General features: G+C 37.0%; 1 protein-coding gene across 10 annotated transcripts in view; it reads left to right on the forward strand.

Annotated features, from left to right (window-relative positions):
- The window catches only part of LOC106176161 (uncharacterized), a 55,560-nt gene that overhangs the window by 31,802 nt on the left and 2,835 nt on the right, over positions 1-20,923 (forward strand). For 5 of the 10 annotated variants that reach the window (XM_087016592.1, XM_087016597.1, XM_087016594.1 and 2 more), the window contains 28 exons: positions 2,936-3,074; positions 3,351-3,539; positions 3,854-3,991; positions 4,363-4,533; positions 4,978-5,166; positions 5,387-5,623; positions 6,917-7,105; positions 9,039-9,142; positions 9,707-9,869; positions 10,272-10,556; positions 10,993-11,184; positions 11,474-11,687; positions 11,884-12,047; positions 12,312-12,412; positions 12,611-12,721; positions 13,026-13,176; positions 13,513-13,748; positions 14,130-14,327; positions 14,659-14,873; positions 15,178-15,421; positions 15,858-15,970; positions 17,586-17,721; positions 18,028-18,190; positions 18,569-18,705; positions 19,055-19,185; positions 19,497-19,671; positions 20,195-20,311; positions 20,626-20,808. In XM_087016592.1, the coding sequence (XP_086872718.1) occupies positions 2,936-3,074; positions 3,351-3,539; positions 3,854-3,991; positions 4,363-4,533; positions 4,978-5,166; positions 5,387-5,623; positions 6,917-7,105; positions 9,039-9,142; positions 9,707-9,869; positions 10,272-10,556; positions 10,993-11,184; positions 11,474-11,687; positions 11,884-12,047; positions 12,312-12,412; positions 12,611-12,721; positions 13,026-13,176; positions 13,513-13,748; positions 14,130-14,327; positions 14,659-14,873; positions 15,178-15,421; positions 15,858-15,970; positions 17,586-17,721; positions 18,028-18,190; positions 18,569-18,705; positions 19,055-19,185; positions 19,497-19,671; positions 20,195-20,311; positions 20,626-20,808 (4,785 nt within the window). The remainder of the gene's footprint in view (positions 1-2,935; positions 3,075-3,350; positions 3,540-3,853; positions 3,992-4,362; positions 4,534-4,977; positions 5,167-5,386; positions 5,624-6,916; positions 7,106-9,038; positions 9,143-9,706; positions 9,870-10,271; positions 10,557-10,992; positions 11,185-11,473; positions 11,688-11,883; positions 12,048-12,311; positions 12,413-12,610; positions 12,722-13,025; positions 13,177-13,512; positions 13,749-14,129; positions 14,328-14,658; positions 14,874-15,177; positions 15,422-15,857; positions 15,971-17,585; positions 17,722-18,027; positions 18,191-18,568; positions 18,706-19,054; positions 19,186-19,496; positions 19,672-20,194; positions 20,312-20,625; positions 20,809-20,923) is intronic. The other 5 variants (XM_087016595.1, XM_087016593.1, XM_087016596.1 and 2 more) reach the window with 5 other exon arrangements.

The raw sequence follows: 20,923 nt of genomic DNA on the forward strand, positions 1-20,923 counted from the left end.
GGGTTTAAAGACAGCAGAGATAATAACAATTTGTTCACCTTGATATAAGTTAACACAAAAATTAACAAAGGTCACTTTTGTATTTGCTTTGTGAAAAAATACTAGGGAAAGTACTAATTTTCTAACCATAACAAGATGAGATGGGTCCACATGTGAGTGTGTTATTTATACAAAAGTAGAAACAATGTTAAGAGACTTTAATGATATCAGTTCATTCTGTTAGTGGGAAATACAATAAAATTTAGGTTTTTATAAGACCATAATTTGATCCATGCCATATCATACCACAATATGTTTAAGATTGTGGTGTCATTGAATCTTGAGATTGAACAGTTTTTGGCATTTAGACATTATTATGTACAGACACAGATGTGTCTGTACATATTGCCATCACCTGCGTCTGTCGTCGCCGTCGCCGTCGCCGTCGCCGATCATGTCGCCGTCGCCGTCGCCGTGCACTTTCAGCGTTAACACCGTAAGTTGAAGACAGTTTTACTTTTTGGTTTTATATTAACAGAGCTGACTAATATTCATAAAACGCAGGTCAAGTTCGAAAATTAGCATGATCGGGCCATTATTGAAGAATTTATGCTGTTTTTTCACTTTTTAGCATATATGCAACACTGTTAACACATTTCAAGGAAAACCGATAGGCTTGTTGTCATGAAACTCACAGGAATAATCAATCTTACTAAAACACAGATCAAGTTCCAAAATCGGCATGATCGGGCCACTATTTTAGTAGTTATGCTGTTTTTTCACTTTTCAGCATATATGCAACACCGTTAACACATTTCAAGGAAAACCGATAGACCTGTTGTCATGAAACTCACAGGAGTAATCAGTCTTACTAAAATGCAGGTCAAGTTCGAAAATCAGCATAATCGGGCCATTATTTTATAAGTTATGCTGTTTTTTCACATTTCCTCAGATTCAATTCTTAGGCATGTTAACAGTCTCATTATTTAACTAATAAGATTCGTAAAAGTGTTTGTTTGACATTTCCTGCATCTTTACAACATTGTTAGTTGATTATGTAAAAATGATGGTAAACTTGTCATCATGTATTGTAAAATAGAGTTTCAAAAATGGAAAAAAAAACTCATATCATTGCAGTTTGTCAGATTCATTCATTCACTATGTTCAGAAACTCAGAATGGAGGAAATTGGACATTAAACACTGTTCTATTGATATTTTTCCCATCTCATCAATTTTCTAAGTTGATCATATAAAAATGGCAGTAAATTGTTAATTTTGTTATATGTTAAAAAATTGTTAAAAATGGAAAAAAAACATTTCAGGACAGTGCTGTCTTGTCTACATTTTGGCATTTTGAAGGTATGACTTTGAAGTTCCTTGGGTCTGAAGACCTTTGCTAGGCACATTTTCTGAATATCCATGATACTAATATTTTATTATTAAAAATTGATGGTTATTATCCTGTTAAACATTATGTAATATTGCATCAAAATTTGAAGAAACCCCTATTTTTGGCACTGCTCCCATGATGACCATTTAAGGAAAACCTGTCATTACTGTTCTCAAACTTACAGGATAGAAACATGGGACATGAATAAAGCTTCAGTGGCCAATGCAGTCTGTTTGGTAAATTTTTCTGGCAGTTAAACTTTTTTTTTTTTTTTTTTTTTTTTTTTTTTTTTTTGTGAAAATTTAATTTTTATCTATTGGCATTTTCAAGGTGTGACTTAAGAACCTCCACGAGCTTGAAGACCCATGCTAATCACATTTTCTGAAAATCCATGATACAGATCTTTAATATTAAAAACTGAGGGTCATTCTGCTGTTAAGCATTATGTAATATTGCATTAAAATAGAAGAAAACACAATTTTGGGTGCTGCTGCCATGATGACCATTATGGGAAAACCATGTTACTTATGATTGTCAAACTTTCAAAAAAGAAACTAAAGACTAAAATGCAGCCTGAGTTGGAAAAGCAGTCTAATTGGCTTCTTTTTCTGGAAGTTATACATTTTAGTAAAATATTCACTTTTATCATGTTGGCATATTTATTGTGGGACTCGAAGCTCCCATGACCATAAAGCCAAATGGTAATCAAATTTTCTACATGCCCATGCTATTTATAGTCAATAATCAAAAATTGGTGATAATTATTCTGTAATTTATTATGTAATGTTACATCAAAATTGACAAAAATCTTTTTGCACTGCTACTACAAACATTATGAAAAGAGACTGTATTACTTATTATTATTTTCAACTTACAAGTATGATTTGTAGGATTGGCATGCAGTTCAAATAAGAAAGCCAGCTCAAATGGGTTATCATTTATTATTGAATTTAAGCAGTTTTATGTGAAATTTTCATTTTTCTCATTCTGGCATTTTCAAAGTGTGAACTTAAACTTCCATGGGCCTGAAGCCTTACGCTTGTTACACATTTCACTTACATTGGTATTACCTGTTGAGCATAATTAAAATTTGATGTTGAATTTGCAGTTAAGCATAATGTACTTTTGCATCAGAATTGACAGTAGCCTATTTTGTGCATTGTTATTGTCTGCTTTTTGTCTGTACATTTGACAGCTTTGCTGCCTTGTTTATTAATTGATTGTGAAGAACTGATTGCTAAAATGTGGTTGCCATATTATTTATTTATCGGTGAGTTCAATGGCAGCTTTCAATAACATACAGGGATGAATTACTGCATGAATAATTCAGGCAGTCTCAGTATACAAGAATGAATTATTTTTAGGGCATGATGTGTTGTAATGGTGTATTTTATATAAAACTGTCTATGGCATTGGATGTATGTCATGAATACTTTATTGGTATAACATTACTGTAGTCACAGGATGAAAACAACACAGCCAGTGACAATGACTTCAGAATTGAAATGAGTAATGAATACTTTATATAGTAGGTCTTTTCACAAAGTATATTGGTCTTATTGCAGGATGAGAACAATCCATTCAGTGACACGTACATGCAGAGAGAACATCTGGTGAAGATGCAAGAGAGACACAAGCATCTTGAACAACAAAAACAGCGCATCCTGCAAGAAATGGAAAAACATGGTGCGCTGACCCCTGAGGGTAAGTGATGAAAACAAGATAGAAACTCAAACTGTGGGAATTTTGAGAACATTTTAATTCCACCCTCAAATCAGTCTTATGGTGATACAATCCAATTGTTTTTAATGGAAATTTGGATATTTTCCAACTCCAAATAGCCTCTTTACATTTAAGGTCACACCTTTGATATGATCAAATGCCCTCTTATTTATCAAACATATATTTATTTTGTGATTGAAAATTACAATGAAAGTCATTAGCAGTTTGTGTGATAATTTTGGCATTTTCTTTTGACAGAGAGACAAAAGTTCATCCAGCAAATGCAGATGTTCACCCAGCAAGTGGGTATGCCAGATCCAGGTCAAGGTCAGGGCCAAGGTCACGGGTTCCCTGGTCCAAGAATGCCCCAGGAGGGAATGCCGAGGTTTCCAGGGGATCCTTCCCAGGGAATGAGGCCCAGGTTTCCAGGGGACAGTGGGTTCCCAGGTGAGTGGCCAGGTTTGGGTATAATTAACATCATGGTCACGGTATCGGACAGTATTTCTGTGGATCACATATGCTGTTGCTTTAGAAGTATGCCCCCAGAGAGGATGTGTTGTTTCAGGATAATACAAATCCATATTGACCATGCATAAATTGTAAATCTGGCTGATCTTGATGAGTTAGGATGCATATATAAATCCAACCTTAACCTTTTGTACTTTGCTTCAACTTTTTAATAATTGTTTTGTGGGTTTCAGCCTGATAAGTGATTATCTTTGGAGGTATGTATTGATTAGATGAAAACTATTGCTTTTCAGGTCCAAGGATGCCAGGTGACCCTGGTGGTCAGTTTCGGCCTCCGATGTCTGCTGACCAGCAGCAATTTAGGTCACCATTGGATAGTCCTCATGGACAAGTGAGGTCACCTTTCAGTGGTCAGTTAAGTCCTAGCACTAGTAAGTAGTCTGATGGGTTACTGGTGTCATTTGTGACTAAAAATGACTTGTCTTATGTTTTTGTATAGTTATCTGACTTTTTATTTACTATTTGTGTCTCAAATTTGGCAAACTTTGACAATTTGTATGTGAAGTATAAAGGTTGAAGTACATAAATGAATGATTTATGCAGTTCTTCAACAATTTGCTTTGTTTCATGCAGCCATGATATTCTGTGTTGAATGTATAAATAATATATTTGTATTTTGATGGAGCCAGTGAAGTTGTATTATAATGATTGGAATAATGCATAGATATAGGAATACTTTTTATGATTTATTTCATTTATGTGAAAAAATCCTCTAAACACGTTTGATGCTGTATCTGTTAAGGTATGCCACTGCCGCCACATTTCCCTCCAAGTGACAACTTCCCCCAGTTCCCAGGGACGGAGGAAAAAACTAAGAAAAAACGTAAAAGGAAGAAGAAAGACCCAGAAGAAAGTCAACCACCTCCGCCTCCTGTGCCAGACGTCACACAGCAGTCCATTGAGCAGATTCTTGGTGAGTCTGAGAAAGAGAATTTGACAGAATGTATTCTGATTTTTTTTTGTCTTCTTTTCTGTTTTACATCAGTTGTCCTGGTTTCTATCAATTTGCTATCGTTGTCATGGTTTTTGTCATAAAAGCAGACTATTTTTTTTTTGTCACTTGTAATTCCTGTGATGACCTAGGCATGAGCACAGAAAGAAGACCCTTGCTGTGCCTTTAGTAGAGTTATCGTCATAAAGAAACGAGTTATTGACTTTATCAAAACATTGTTTGGGTTTAGTTGAAAAGGTTTTTTGGAAATTACTAGACAGTGTTTTAAATAATGTGACCTGACCACATATATGTTAGGCCTGGGCTACCAGATCTTGCTAAGTAAATGTTTTTTTTTTCTGTAATATGTAAAAATGATTTTTCCCCTTTTTGTCATCTGTAACCTTGGTTCCTATTTGTTCCTAGCCTCCATACCAAAGCTTCCCACTCCTCCTCCTGCTGGAAGTATGGGCCCAGTTGGAGGTCCGCCGCAGCGCACGCAGATGTTAGCCATCCCGGGTCCCATCTGCACTCCGTCTGTGTTCTCCATGATGCAGAAGAAACCTCAGGCTACTGCAGCACCCTCTGGTGAGCAGGAAGGAGAGAAAACTGAAGGTAGGCTCAAACTGTGGGTAGAAAGAGAAGGTTAAGTTTACATTTTTCAGACATCAGTTACTTGTTTGTTTGAAGTTATGATGGTTTGAAAATAAACATTTATGAAAATAAAAGAAATTTTGAAGTAATTAAGGGAGAAATTGAGGAAATGAATCATAAACGTGAAAAATTATTCAAAGTGCTTCAAGTCTTATTCACATTTTCCCCCTTTCCATATCAGATGCAGATCCAGAGATGCGTCCAGAACTCTTAGAGCTACGGGAACCAGCGAGAGAGGAGGGATCTGCTTCCACCCCCGACACCATCTCAGGAAGCGGCCCGTCCACTCCAATGGGACGGACCTCACTGGACGATACTCTGGACGCTGTGGCCTCTGGTCACTTTGACGAGAAGATGTACGAAAGAAAAGAAACATATCGGCCGCCCAGTGCGGCGTCGCAGGATAGCAGTGGATATGGTATGTACGGAGGGAAGAAAGGAGACAGGGGGGTAGCAGAAATGTGAGATTGGTGTGGGTCATTGTACTGAGAAGCTTGTCTAGGTTAGTAGGACAAGATTTGACAATCCAACTTGGCTTGTGTCAACATGCGATTGGGATCCATAATATCAGGGCGTCAATTTCCTATTTTTTAGAGATCTTCTTTTTTTTTTCCTATTTTCTAGAGAAAATTCCTATTTTTTCCTATTTTAAACTGACTGATGTTTTATAGGTTTGTTTACTTTTTGTCACTTGGCTAAAGCAAAGACCATACTAATAGTTATCTTCACTCCTTTAAACAAAATTTAACTTGAAACAAAACTGTAATTTTTGAGATAGGATATTATTTTATCACTAAAACAAAAGACATGGATATTGGCTGTTTAGACAAATACCATAATGTTACAAATGATCCCTTTTATGCAGTAAAATAGAGATTTGGCTATTATGACAGTGGAGTTACAATTGAGCACAAGCCACTTAGTTTAATTCTCACATGTATATTTATTTAATTTTTTTCTTTCGTAAAATTCCATTATCTTGCTGGAGATGATCGTCTGATCTCATACGTCTGCTGCCTGGTGCAGCTGGAGTGCAGTGTAGTGCAGATTGAAAACTAACATTATGGGCATCCAATACCTCTGTCGACTACAAGACTTTTTAACTAATGTTTTGTTGCATCTTTGATGCGACTGCATTTTTTTAAAAACCTTCATCTTCATGTTGAAATATACACAAACATGAGAACTTAAGTTTGGGGAAAGAACCCATAATACTTACTTCTGTAGGCACAGTTAAATTTTGAAGCATGTAAACCTCTGTTTACCAGGGTGTTGTATGCCCAACAGTGCTTTTTTGGTGCAGATTATAGGCTAGTGTTCACTGTAATTTACTAATTTTATTTTTGGTTGATTTATTCCTGACACGTACAGCACTTATTCCAATCTCTTTTGTTTCTATCTGAAAACTTAATTGAAAATGCTCTTCAAATTCCGATACCGTTAATCCAAGCCGTGATCAGTCAAGTCCTTTTATCTTTTAAAATGACTCATGTATTATCACTGTTTTGATTGGAAAGCATATTTGATTATTACCAAGGTGGAACAAGTGCTGATAAGTTATAATTATCAAATAATTTTCAATAGAAAAAAATCTAGATTCTTCAATTTTATGGGGTCATATACAGGAGAGTGTTAACAGCCACTCACTGATAAAGGTAGGTTGAGATTTCAGGCCCAGAACTTTCAAGTTTCCTTTCATTGTCACACCAAGGTCAAGGTCAGGGTGGTCAAGGTCAAGGTGGTCAAGGTCAAGGTCACATGGTGTGGCCGTCCTCGTCCCTAGACAACACCTTGGACAGCACCCTAGATGCAGTGGCTGCTGGGCAGTTTGACCAGACCCAGTATGAGAGAAAGGAGGTGTTTATAGGAGAAAGTGTGAGCTTACAGGATGAGAGTGATGGTAAGGAATGTGCTCTGGAAGATGGTGACGGAGTTGACGGCCATGTATATGTTTTAACATACACACATATATTGTTTGTGATACGGTGTTGTATTTTTGGACTGTATCTGTAAAAGTGTCCCATCTCTCTCGCATTTTGCTGTTGTATTCAGCTGATATGGACAGATTGTTTATGTTATAACTTGTGGTTTTTGTTGTTGTTTTCAGGGTGATATATGAATATATTGTAACACCCTGTCCAAGTAGCCCTTGGGACCCTGTGTAACTTTCTTGGTGTAGAATGACCTCATTCCTCTGGTGTATCCAAATTCCTTACCCATAATCTGAGGATTAATTTATTTCTCATTATTATCCTCGCTCCCTCCCCCCCCCTTTTTCCTCGATAGTTGCCTCTTAAAAATTGTAGCTATATGTAAGAATGCATGATTTTTGGAAATATGATGTCCAAGAATATTCGTCGTAGGAGCTTATATAGTGCATGGCTTACTGCATACAAGGGATATGTGTATATATTATCTTGGATGTTCTACTTCATCTGTCTTGGTGGTATTGTTCCCTTTATATTATTCTTCCTAATACGGATACTGAGTGGCAGTAAGTGAGTTTGGAAGAATGTTATTATATTCAGTGAGTGAACTTGTATGTGCACTGATCAAGTCCAAGGTGGAAGAGGACTTTTTTTTATTTGAAAGAATAAATAAAGATACACTGGGGTGGTAAGAGTGGCACAGCACTTTTCAGAGGGCATAAAAGGCAATTTAAGCATGGGGAGTTCCTACGCAGTCTCCCCCTAGTGTGTGTTTTCTTGGTATGGTACCATTAAACAGTGCATGGTGTATGGTCCAAATGTGATGTGCTCGGGTGTATGTACCTTAGGTGTGGTCTTATTAAAATTGAGGATATTTCAACAGGTAGGTATGGAATGCAGTTTACAAATGGAAAGATATTCAGATTCATGTTGTTAAAAGTATACAGAATATCTTTACATTGTAGAGAAAATTGAAGGGGTCCATATTGAAAGATGATTATGTTGAACCCAGTGTGTGTGTGCATGTGTGCGTGCATATGTTTGTGCCTGTGCTTGCGTGTGTGTGAGAGAGAAAAAGAAGTTATTTGTGAATACCTCATGCTTTTAACAGTGGAAGACTTTCATAACACATGTTCATGCATGGGTGATGGAAAAATTAGTTTGGAACAGAAAAATGGTAGGTCTGATAGCTTAACTACGAAAACCTTATTTTTTCTGCTTGTGGCACTTTTAGATGTGTATTAATATATATATGTTCTTCTGTACCATAGAATGCTCTTCAACATTGTTACTTATCATATAGTGCTTGAATTGATTTTCATTTAACAGAAGAAAGAATTTGTATCTAACATATTTCTTTGATGGGCAGTGGTGATTGCTTGCCCTGTTGTTGCTTGTAATCGGAATTATAGGCCCTTTGCAGATAGATGACGCCATGTTGACTTGTCTTGTTTACTGAAGAGCTTGTTCTCCAACATGGCAGTGTCTAGAGGTATCTAGTCACATGGCATCAACCTGCAAAAGGTCTATTACTGATTGATATTGAATACCAAGATATTTTCATGAGTTTTTCATTTACTTAAATTTTCCTTGATCGTGTGTCAAATTACTTTTGTCCAACATGAAAATGTCCAATTCATTTATGCTAATTTCTTAGTGGGTTTTGGTTCTAACATTTCTTAATAGTTCAAACATGTATAATTATTAACAGTGTTTGTGGAGCACCATGCTAACTATTATTTGGTTTGTCAGATTAGTATAATTTTATATACTTGTTGTTAAATTCTTACCAATAAAAACTTCACACTGATCTTAAATATTTTATACTGTGCTTTCTTTATGTGTCGTGTGTACTGTGCCAAGACTATTGAGATAAGATTTTATCTCTGGTGTTTTCTGTTGTAGATCCAGACAGTTCTGCCACCCAGAACCTGTTACTGAAACAGCTGTTAGCCACCACCCCCAGGGCAAACCTACCCCCTGGGGCTCTGGCTCGAAGGATGAGCGAGGCAAGTAGACGAAACTGCATTATTGTGGACATGTTGTGAAGCGGCATGTTTTTAAACAGGACATATTAAATGTCTTTTAACGTTTGATTTTTCAGAAAGTTTTTGTTGGCAAAAAATTTTGTTAGATTAGAAATCTGTTGAATCATTCTACAATGTGGTATTTTTGCTTGAAGGACATGATGTGAAAACAAATTATAATACTGGGGTAGTGCTAACACTCGCCAATTTAGCCAAATGCTAAAACTGACTTAAATTGGCTAAAGAAAAAGGGCTTGAGTTGACATGTTTTTTGCAAATTATAACTATTTTGGTAACAAATTGGCAAAAAATGTGGTGATTTGGCTAAGCGAAAAAAATTACTAGTGCTACCCCAGTAATAACTAAGACCATTGCAATGTTTTCAGTTATTTATAATGAACATAGTTAAACTTGTAGCAGCGATTGATTGTTCACCATAATCAAGCAGAGATTTCAACATGGCTCCAAAATGAATAATGGTATAATAAATGTTATCAACATGGCGATGAAGATCTCTCTGCAATGCCACCAATTATCTGTTTGTAGATCAGTGGTTTATTTATGCAGGATGACATGGACATGGTCAACCTGACCCCAGAACAGCGGCGCCAGCTGGAGGAGATCGACAACATGCCGCTGATGCTGGAGAGGGAAATATCACAGGAGGAGTGGGATTGTCTGCCAGAGGAGGAGAAATTTAGAATCAAAGGTAGAATATTGGAGAAAATGAAAGAATAAAGTATTTTTTTTTCTTCAATCAACAGCTTAATATTGAAATAGTTTACCTCCAGTGTTTCAAATATGATTGAAGAAAAAAATGATTATTCTTATAATGTAACACAGTTGAGCAGATTCTTTTCTGGACAAAACGTGTTGTGACAAGAGGAGAGAACTGAAGGAGTTCCTTTATAAGTGATGAATTTTTCATTGGGATGATCCTTCCTAAAGATTATGATTGAATGTGGTTCCGTTGAAAAAGCTATTTTAAATTTGTCTACTCAAGATTTTGGCTTTGGGACTAGTGTTACAAGCATTGTAATAAGACTGTCATGGGAGTGAAGATTCATTGTGTTGCGTACTACATAAATTTCTCCTAATTTTCTTTTTACAGAGTTGCAAAGGCAAATGCAAAAGTCCAAAGAACTGCTCTCACCAACATCCAAGCTAAAGAAAATGAAGGGCAAGAAGTCACCAAAAGAGGGCAGCAGCAGTAGTGGCAAGGACGGGCCACCCAAAAAGAGGTCAAGAAAGCCCAAACCTACAGAGGACTATGAGCAGTATATTCAGGGTATTATTCAACACTTGCGCACCATGCCAGCAGTACATCTACAGGAGCCAGAAGTAGCAGTCAATCATAGCTTGTGTCCAGCTTATGGCAGTGGAGAGGTCATGACAGGTAGAAATACTTTTATCACATAATATAATAAGAAAAGACCCCGTGCAAGCAATTTCAAAGGAAGGGGGGGGGGATCTTTTTCTGGAAAAGTGTACCTTTTCCCATGAAACCTTTTTGTGCCTTTACCAAATTTAGCTCAAAGCAAACCTTTTCCTGGTAAAAAGAGCAGTTCATTCAAACTCCCTGAACCCCCCTGGCTATGGGCCTGATTCACGTGGGATGGTTGTGACAAAAATAAAAATTCACTGATGAAAAATATTTAAGCTTTTTGGATATTCTTCAGTCACGCAAACTTTTGTTAACATATGGTGGGTATTGTACAGTATACTAGATGATTATGGGTTTGTATCTTAAATATATCAAGAAAAAATTTATCATGTTACGATCGAATATTGTTTATCACTTGGATGTTAATATATATTTTCATATTTTGTAGGAGAGAATCAGCTTCGTGGTACCTTTGGTTCCTCCCAGGCTGGAGACTTCCCTGACTACTACGGTCATTATCCCTTCACAAACGTCCACCCCTTGCCTTTGGCTCCATCTGGTGGGCACATTTCACGCTTCATGACAGAAATCGCACAAAGGCGACAGATGATGGGAGAGATTGCTAAGCAGAATCAAAGAGGTATATTAATGCTGACATCTGTTGTGGAAATAATAATTTTGCCGATTTCTTGTTTTTCATTTCAAATTGTTCTTAAAATTTACTATTTAAGATATGAGGTGCTTGGATATCTGTAATAGGTCTGGGTCTGAAATTTGTGCTCAATCTTACAAAATATTCACTTTCATGATAAGTGATAAGCACTATGGCGGCATTGTATGGGTTTGGTTTTAATGTGTGGTATTTGCCATTGTAATTGCAGTCATTTCTTTAAAAACTTTAGATGACATTCCCATTACATTGATTTCAGCTGGAGACCAGCAGCAACAGCAGCGTTATCGCCTCCTTCCAGGCACCAGTGGTGCAGCAGGAGAGGGCGGTGCAGCAGTAGCTGAAGAGGGCGCCACTAAGGAGCCAGAGGCCATAGCGAGGCTCATCAGTCGGGCTGGTAGCATCACAACCTTTGCGCCTTCACCTGTTCCATCTCCTCCTATCATTGGCCCTAGACTGGATATACCTTCACGGTAAGGGCTATGAGAACTTATGATAGAGAATAATCAAATACTGAGCTGGTGTATATTGAGATTCTATTTCGTATAAAAATATCGGTCAGTCTTAAATGAGATATGCTTGCGCATGCATACTCAATTATCTTTGAATTGGACATGGAAGACTCCTTCCTAACTATTTGCACCAGTTTCATGCACACCTTCATTCCAGGCTGAGCAACACCCCCAGTTCCATAGTGTCATCCTCATCTCCAGAGAACCTGGAAGAGGACGTGAAGTACCCTGCCCTCAGGGTGATAGACCCCGTAGATAATACTCAGGAAGATAACAGAACCTCTCCTGCCATACCTCTTATCAAACCCACTCCTGTCAGAGGTAGGGCACAGTACTGTGTTAATGGAGGAGACATTTCTATGGTGGATTCTTCATTTATTATTCTTCATTATTTAATAGTAAAATTTTTCGAACATGTTGAAACCTGTGTATTATGACTACCTGCAGATCAGCCATGAATATTTTATTGATATTTATAATTTCAACATACAATATTGTTGTTGTTATTTGAAGGCTGCCATTAATGATATATATTATGTATCAACAAGTGAGAGATAATGGAGAGATTATAATTTTGTTTACTAGCCACTCAAATGAAGGTAGAGAAAGAAGAAATGGAGGCGGAGGTTAAGATGGAGAAGATGGAGTCTGGTCCAGCGTCCCAGGCACTGGCACAGATTATAAAGGTAGAATATAATTATTATTTTAATGGAGATATTATGTTTTGTTGTTTTCTTGATTTCCATCAGTTTTCTTTAACTAAAATGCTGCAAAAGAGTTAAATTCTGCACATGTGAATTTACATTTGAAAAGTTAAATGTTAATCAATAGCTTACATACACTTAGTTTACTTGGTTTAAAACACCATGATTTTCTCCTTGAAGGATAAAGAAAATATGGAGATGATGGCAGACAAGCAAAGTATGGCCAATGAAAAATCTGAATCATTATCATCCGTCCTTGGGAAATCTTTTGCTGATTCAGTGGAGAAACAGGTGAGAATGTAGATAGCATGGAAGAAAACAGTGTGTGTGTGTGTGTGTGTGTAAGCATGTTCATGCACAGGCATACACGCTTGGGCACTTATTATTTGTTCATGTGGCAATGGAAAAGGCTGTGCTAACTCAACTCAAATGTCTCATCTTTTTGAACAGTAAAAGATCTGTTACAACTTTAAAAGATGGGCATTTTTTTCATCTGATCATCTTAAGATGAAATACTAGAAAAATTACTTAGCCCAACTCAACAAATGCTAGCAATCATTCCAACAATCATTTTACATCTGATTTGTTCCCCAAGGTTTCTGTGACCTTGACCCTGTCTGCAGCTGCGGCAGAAGACATGAGTGGTGTCATTGCGCGGTTGGCCAATCTGCTAAAGATTGCTGTTCCACCATCCTATGAAATCAGTCGGAGCCCATCGCCCGATCTTTTCAGAACTGGAAGAAAACGTAAGAAAGCCTTGCAAATTGTAAAGCAACACAATTCTGAGCTAAAAGTGAAATAGTATAGGAATGTTTAAATTGGAAGGGAGAATTAGTTACGTTCAGAGTTTAGTAAAAAGTAGTAAAAAAGTCTGCTTGAATTTTTAAAAAAAGTTTGTCATGTTTCTTATATTTTCATATTGTTATAAGAGTGCTTTAATGACTTAGACAGTTACAAATTATTTTCAGTATACAATTTTGATTGTTGTAAACCCAATGGAAATATGGTAATGTTTACTATTATTCTATGCAATTCTGTGCAATTTGTGAGAATTTTTATCCAGTTGTATGGTTATGTTTCAGATCGCGAGGAAGCCATTAACATTCAGACCCTGATCAAAGCCAAGCAGAAGTACTGCCGCCATTGTGATGTCCTCGTGCCTCGCTCTGGCATCCAGAAGAAGGTGTCAGAGATGCCGTTCCTGAGTAAAGAGGAGCAGGAGTCCCTGGACGAGGATGATGTGATGTTCTGTAGCATGAACTGTTATATGCAGTTTGCCCTCAGTCATAGGACCTCTGCCGGGACAGCAGAGTCTAAGGTATGTAGTAGTCCAGATGAAATATGGAGAAATGCTGTCATTCTTTGAGTTTTTAATTTTAGATAATATAATAATGTTAACATAATTTTTTTTTTCAGGTTTTAATACAATATTTAAGAGAAGTTGAAGCTTTTTTGGTGTCTCTTCATTACTTTTCAGATAGAATGATAAGTTATTTTAGTTTAAGTTATTTAACCAAATACCTAGTTTGCTGTGAACTTTTTGAAAATAATTAAATTATAAAGGATATCTTGCATTTGACAAATAACATTTCATCTTCACGTAATGATAGATAATTTACTGACAGCTGAAATAGTTCACATTAAAACAACATGCAACATGTAGTCTAGATGGGTACTGATATGAAGCGTTTGGTTTTAGGAGGCAAGTGACGTAGTCGAGTACAAAAGCTCCTCTGCAGTTCAAGATGACGCCAAGCTTCCACCTCCCAGCATCCCAGCCTCTCTCTCAGTGTCACTAACAGAATCGGGAACTGGGGTGGTCATCAAGAAGGATGTGAAAGCTTTAAAACACCGGCGGTCAAGCAGTAGTCTGGACGGTGTGCCTGCTACACCAAAGGTTGGTTTTTGTTCTAATAAAATGTGCTTTTGTTAAGTTTTGATAATATAAAACAGACCTAGTGATATATTTGTTTTCTTCAGATTTTGTTTATTGTGCCTTATCGCTATTTACTTGCTTGCTTTAACATGCGAAAGAAAGTGTATGGGAAAGTACAGAACAGTTGCATTAATGTGTTAAATTTGAATCCTGTAATTCAACATTTTTACGAGATTTTTTTATAATGACGAATTGAATGTGTACAGACACCATAGCTGAAGAAAAACAAATAAGGTCATGCCTTAATTTTCTAATGCACCGTGACATTATGAAATATTTCCTGTATTTCCAGCCTTTGGAGAAGAAATGGCGTGGCAAGTGCTACAAACATTGGGAACCTAAGATGGTGCCCAAGGCACAAGCCTACACACCTCCATCTGATGAAGAGCTCACCAAGCTGATCAGGAAAATTGCACTGGCTTTGGTCCCCAACCCAGTTCCCGAGGACACCAGGAAGTGTGCTTTTTGCCATGAAAAGGGGGAGGGAGAGACGGACGGCCCAGGAAGGTGAGAGAACAAATGAGTTTTGTTTTTGTTTTATCATAGCTTTGACTTGAGAGGTTACCAAAACATTGAGAGTCATCAGTGACATGAGTTGGACTAAATGCATTGATTAACAGATAGGCCATAATAAGTGAATAAATGTTGAATAGTTGAATGTTTGAAATGAAAGATGGTAATTTTTCTATTTATTGTAGCTTCCTTAGCATGTCACTAAAATGAATGAATAGATATATATATATATCAGGGACAAGATACCTGTCCAAGTGAATCAAAACTAAATGCATATTTGTATTATCCGTTACTGTAGACTTCTTAACCTGGACACAGACAAGTGGTCGCACCTGAACTGTGCACTCTGGTCGCACGAGGTCTACGAAACGTGCGCGGGTGCTCTAATCAACGTGGATGCCTCACTGAAGCGCGGAATGACATTGGAGTGCGTGCTGTGTAAGAGGAGCGGGGCGACACTGGGATGTTTCAAGGTGCGATGTACCAACATCTACCATGTTGGGTGTGCTCAGAAAGATGGTTGTGTCTTCTTCCAAGATAAGGTGAGCTGGACTTTTCGTTTACATCTGGGGTTTTTATGTTTTACTGTCATTTTATGTGAGGGAGGGGGACCTCACATGGGGACAGGCCCAGCACATAGCCAGAGATAGGGCCAAATGGAAAGAAGTGACTGTGGCCTTATGTCCCACGCGGGACGAAGAGCAATGATGATTATGTGATTAACAGGAGCTTCACTTATCAGAAAGTGTATCAAAAAAAGTTCATTATTAATTGAAAATTATTTATAATTATTTATTTTGTTCTGTATTGTTTAAGTAACAGTGAAGTTAGCTTGCTAGTGTCAAGTTTTTCTAAAAGTAGCTGCTTAGTGAAGTGTTCTCCCAGTGCCATTAAATTAAACTTCATATCAGTACATGTCTGTGTTTCTAGAATGTACAACACTAATGGACTTCACATACAAGTTATTTTGGATTTCAGACAATCTTATGTCCAGTTCACAAGCCTAAGGGGGTGATAGAGGGGGAACTGAAGGATCTCACAGTTTTCAGGAGAGTGTATATACAAAGGGAAGAGAGCAAACAAGTGGCTAGGTAGGTACCCCCCCCCCCCCCCCCCCATCATGTCACTGTTGTAGTAAAGACTAAAAAACATGTCAGAATTTTATGTTACTAAAAAAACTCTAATTGAACAGGTATTGCCTGAATGTCTTAACATCTCCAACATTTCAAATATGGCGGTACAATGTATATACTGCTGAAATATTAAACTTGGCAAGACAGTAATAATGCTGCTTATACTATTGTAATACAAAGATGAATACATAATGTACAAAAAATTTTGAAACTATGACCTCAGCTTATATCTCATGTTTTTCTGATTATATATGGTGCTTCTAGTAACTCCTATTGTGCCTTAACAAACTCGTTGCTTACTGTGCTTTAGAAACTATAAAGACATAATATGGGAAAAACTGATTGGGAATTCTTTGTCAGTTATGTGTAATGTCACTATATGATTGTTATAGAGACATAACAATCATCAATGCAGTGTTGTTCATGTAACTCAATTATTTTGGGACTGAAAACTTTGTTCAGTTTATCAAAATTTTTAAGTTGACAGTGTCCATAAACTTGAGCTAAACCAGAGCTGTAATTTGTTCTTTCTTGTGATATAAATCAAATTTCAAGGTAACAAGTTACTTGGAGCCCCGTGTATACCCTGATAACATGTAAATTGGGCATAATTACATTTTTAATTTTATTTAATGTATCATTTGAGTAAAATTTGTTGAAAAAAAAATAGAATGTCTAAGTGAATCTTTTATCTAAATTTTGAAGCACAGGCTTGTTACATAATTTTACTGTTTTGTAAGGTGTTGTTTGTTAGTTCTGCAGCAATGCTCTCCATTGGTCTCCATTGTTTTTCTTCTCATCAGTAGTCACAGGTTTCAACAGGCATTATATCTTTGTGCTACAGCTTGCTGGCTTAAGCTTCTAAAAACTGACTGATATCTTGAAATCTGCTAAGAAGCTATTAATTAAAAACCTCACCCCAACCTCCTTATAAGAATATGAAATAAGGGAGAAGTCCCTCAAAATTTTGAAACTTGGAATTTATAAATACAGCCAGTAAGGTTGTGGTTTTTGAGGGTAACCACTGAGCTCTACCTATATACAATTTTGTAATACTGAATTCTATTAAACTGGGATTTAATGGGCAAACTAACTTTCAAAATATAAACATCCTGATTATCTGTTTTTAACTATGAAAATACCAGATTACTTCCTGTTACTGTTCACAAATTGATTGGTTGGTTGGTTGATCGGTTGGATGATTGAATGAGGGGTTAGGTGGGTGGTTTGTTGGTTGATTGGTTGGATGGATGGTTGGTTGGATGGTTGAATGAGGGGTTGGATGGGTGGTTGATTGGATGGATGGCAGGTTGGTTGGTTGGTTGGATGGATGGTTGATTGAGAATGGATAATCATGGGTGACACAAACCACTTCAATAATAACTGCCTATAAGTGTATAATGGACAGGGGTTCTTCAGACATTTAAATCCATAAACTTCTGTGTGTGTATATATATATATAAATATATCATACTCATGTATTGCATACAGGTGGCCGGTGCATCACCGCTTTCTGTCTGCTGCTAGCTGCTAACTAATCATTAACATGGCCGGACCACTTTTCACCATTCAGCTTTTCCAGGATCGTTCACCGCCAGGATACCCAGCATGCTGTGCGTATCGGCTCTTTAATTCTTCACAGCGTAGGTCAGCTGCTGCCCCACCAGATAGCGAGTGGGAAGTTCCACACGCGGGACACTATATATCCTGTAAGTATTTGGGCTTCAACACTTACAAATATCTGGATATATCTTTTACTTTGATATTGAGAATTGACCATTTCTAAGGAATTGTTTTAATTACTGAAACAGTGACAAGTAGAAAGAAAGTAGTAAAGTATCAATTAAACGGTGCATTTTGCATTATGGATAAAAGCAACGAAATTTATTCTTATTTACTCATTCAGACATCATCTAAATGACAGTGAAAATTCCTGTTTACCCTTCTCCCTTTGTTGGATGTGGTAGAGTTTTGTTATGATATAGATATTTACCCATGGTTTCCTTTCCTGCCAGGTTGGATTCCGTATCACCAGGTTCTACTGGAGCATGCACCACCTGAAGAAACGCTGCAAATACATGTGCAGCATCTCCGACAAAGACGGGCATCCCGAGTTTGAGGTCAAGGTCATGGAAGAGGGAATGCCAGAGGTCGCTTTCAAAGAGGCCACGCCAAAGGGTAAATAAAGCCTACAAGATCCCCTATTTTGCTAACCAACTTTATTCAGTACTATGAATTTCTTAAAATAAATTTATTAGTCAAGATTGTAAAAATTGGCCAAAAAAAAAAAAAAGAGTTAATTTTAGTCCTTTTTAATTGACATCCACAAATTAGGTAGTGGGAAAAGACTGTCATTCAGATTCTTAAACAACTAAGATTATTGGCTATTTGGTTTCATGGGAATGGAGTTAAACTGTTGGAAAATAGTTAACATAAGTTTTCCTACTTAATGTGTATGTACCCCCTACTTATGTAAATTACATCTAGAAATTCTTAAGTAGCTTAGAATTTGTTAATAATTGAATTTGCTCATAAAACCTCTCAATATTTCCACAGAGGCGTGGATGCACCTGCTGACACCTATGGAGAAGATGAGGAGGGACGCCGACCTCGTCAAGATGTTCCCTGCTTATATGGATGGAGAAGATCTGTTTGGACTTCATGAACCAATCATTGTGCAGCTTATAGAGTCTGTAAGTCATATAGTTGGGACAGGATTCTTAAACAGTACATTATAACCAAATGCCACTGAAATAATTTTTTATGAAAGAGTCTATGAATCAGATATATGTGATTGGCCCTAGTTTTATTTGTAGCATGCTGTTTTTACCTTAAACTGTTCAGTGTAAGGGCATGACACCGAAATGGGTTTTCCTACATAGAATATAACTTGACATTTAACTTCCTGTGTTGCTAATATTCAGATAGTAAAAAAAGACAAAATTTTTTCCAGTGATTAGTAATCCGATTGAACATAAATTTGGTGCTTCTCATGCCAACATTTTAATAATTTTTATGTTTCTTTTTTCATCCCCCCTTCAGCTCCCGGGCACAGATCTGCTGCATAACTACAGTTTTAAGTTTGGCCGCAGCCCTCTGATAGAGATGCCTCTGGCCATTAACCCCACTGGCTGTGCCAGATCAGAACCCAAACTCAGGACACACTTCAGGAGGTACGTTGAAAATCACGATGAAAATTTCTTTAAATAACAAAACTTGGGCCCTTTTCACATTTTAGGTAGTTTTTTTTTTTCTACCGCACCATTTTGACTGGACTTAAATCACTCTGCCAAATCACTCTCCCAAACTTCTTCAATTTTTGACATTTCATAAGAGAATATAATATATGATTTGATAAAATATAAATGAGACCTTGTTTTTTTTTTTTAGACCTCATACATTCCACAGCAGCAATACCCAATTTTTTACATTAGATGAGAGAAAATAATCTGTAATAATGTTTTTTTAATGTTGTTTGTTTTAGACCTCATACCCTCCACAGCAGTAAAACTCACTCCCTCCCCAGTACAGTGACCGGAGTGACCAGTGAGGTGGACTCTCCATACTTCAAACAGTTTGTCCACTCCAAGTCTCAGCAGTACAGAAGGATGAAGACAGAGTGGAGAAGCTTGGTTTACCTGGCTAGGTCAAGAATTCAGGTGAGAAATTAATAGATATATTTTTTAAAAATCTTTGCGTTAACGTTATGCGTAGCTAGGTCAAGAATACGGGTAACGAAGGACTTGAAAATGCATTTATGTCTTACCTAAGAAGACCAAATACAGGTAATGAATAAGTAAATAAATAGACAAATGAAAAACATTACCTGTATTTATGTCTTACCTAGCAAAGCCAAAAATACAGGTAATGAATAAATAAATAGATAATTGAAAATCATTGCATTTACGTCTTACAATGCTAGGCCAAAAGTGCAGGTAATGAATACTAAATGCAAAGATAAATGAAAAACATTGCATTTACGTCTTACAAAGCAAGGTTAAAAGTACATGTGATGAATAGAAATAAAAAGTTAAATGAAAACATTTTTTTAAAAGTGAACAAATTAATAGATAAATAAGTAGACAAAAGTTACATATATGGTCTTATTAGCAACCTGAAAAAATCATGTAAAAAAGAAAAAGAAACGATGTATTGATCTCTTCCTCCCACCTTCCCTTCCAGGGCCTTGGCCTTTATGCTGCCAGAGACACTGAGAAACACACAATGGTGATAGAGTACATTGGGGAACTCATCAGGAACGAGACAGCAGAGATGAGAGAGAAGATCTACGAGGCCTCGGTGAGTGCTGTCTTCTCATATACATCAAGTCTTATAACCAGGTCACTTGGTTTGGTTATTTATCTTTATGCATAGCTGATCATTTTTATTAGCTGACTTGCCATTTGTCCACAAACCCATGATGGATCTTTGTACTGAGATATTATATAGTTGCTATGCTTCACTCCCTTTAAAATAGCATTTATGACTGCTTGGCTTTTATAGTGATGCTGATGAATTACAATGTGCAGTTTTTCTCCTGTTTTTAAAGGGTTTTTTAAATCACAGCCTTGTTGTGACTAGATTTTTGAAGAAAACTGAATTTTTCTCCTCAGAATCGTGGTATCTACATGTTCCGTATCAACGATGACACAGTTGTGGATGCTACAATGTCTGGCGGCCTTGCTCGCTACGTCAACCACTCCTGCAACCCCAACTGTGTAGCGGAGGTGGTGCCATTTGAAAAGGAAAGCAAAATCATTATTATTGCCAAGAGAAGAATTGCTACTGGGGAAGAGGTAAAACAAAATAAAGGAAAACAAGTGTTTGATTGATCATCAGTATTACAATTTTTTCTGATAAACAAGCAATGTACTACTATCAGATGATGATGACTACAAATTATAATTTACC

The sequence above is a fragment of the Lingula anatina genome, chromosome 7 (assembly GCF_051362555.1).
Source record: "Lingula anatina isolate TDL-2025a chromosome 7, LinAna3.0, whole genome shotgun sequence".
Taxonomy (NCBI): Eukaryota; Metazoa; Brachiopoda; class Lingulata; order Lingulida; family Lingulidae; genus Lingula; species Lingula anatina.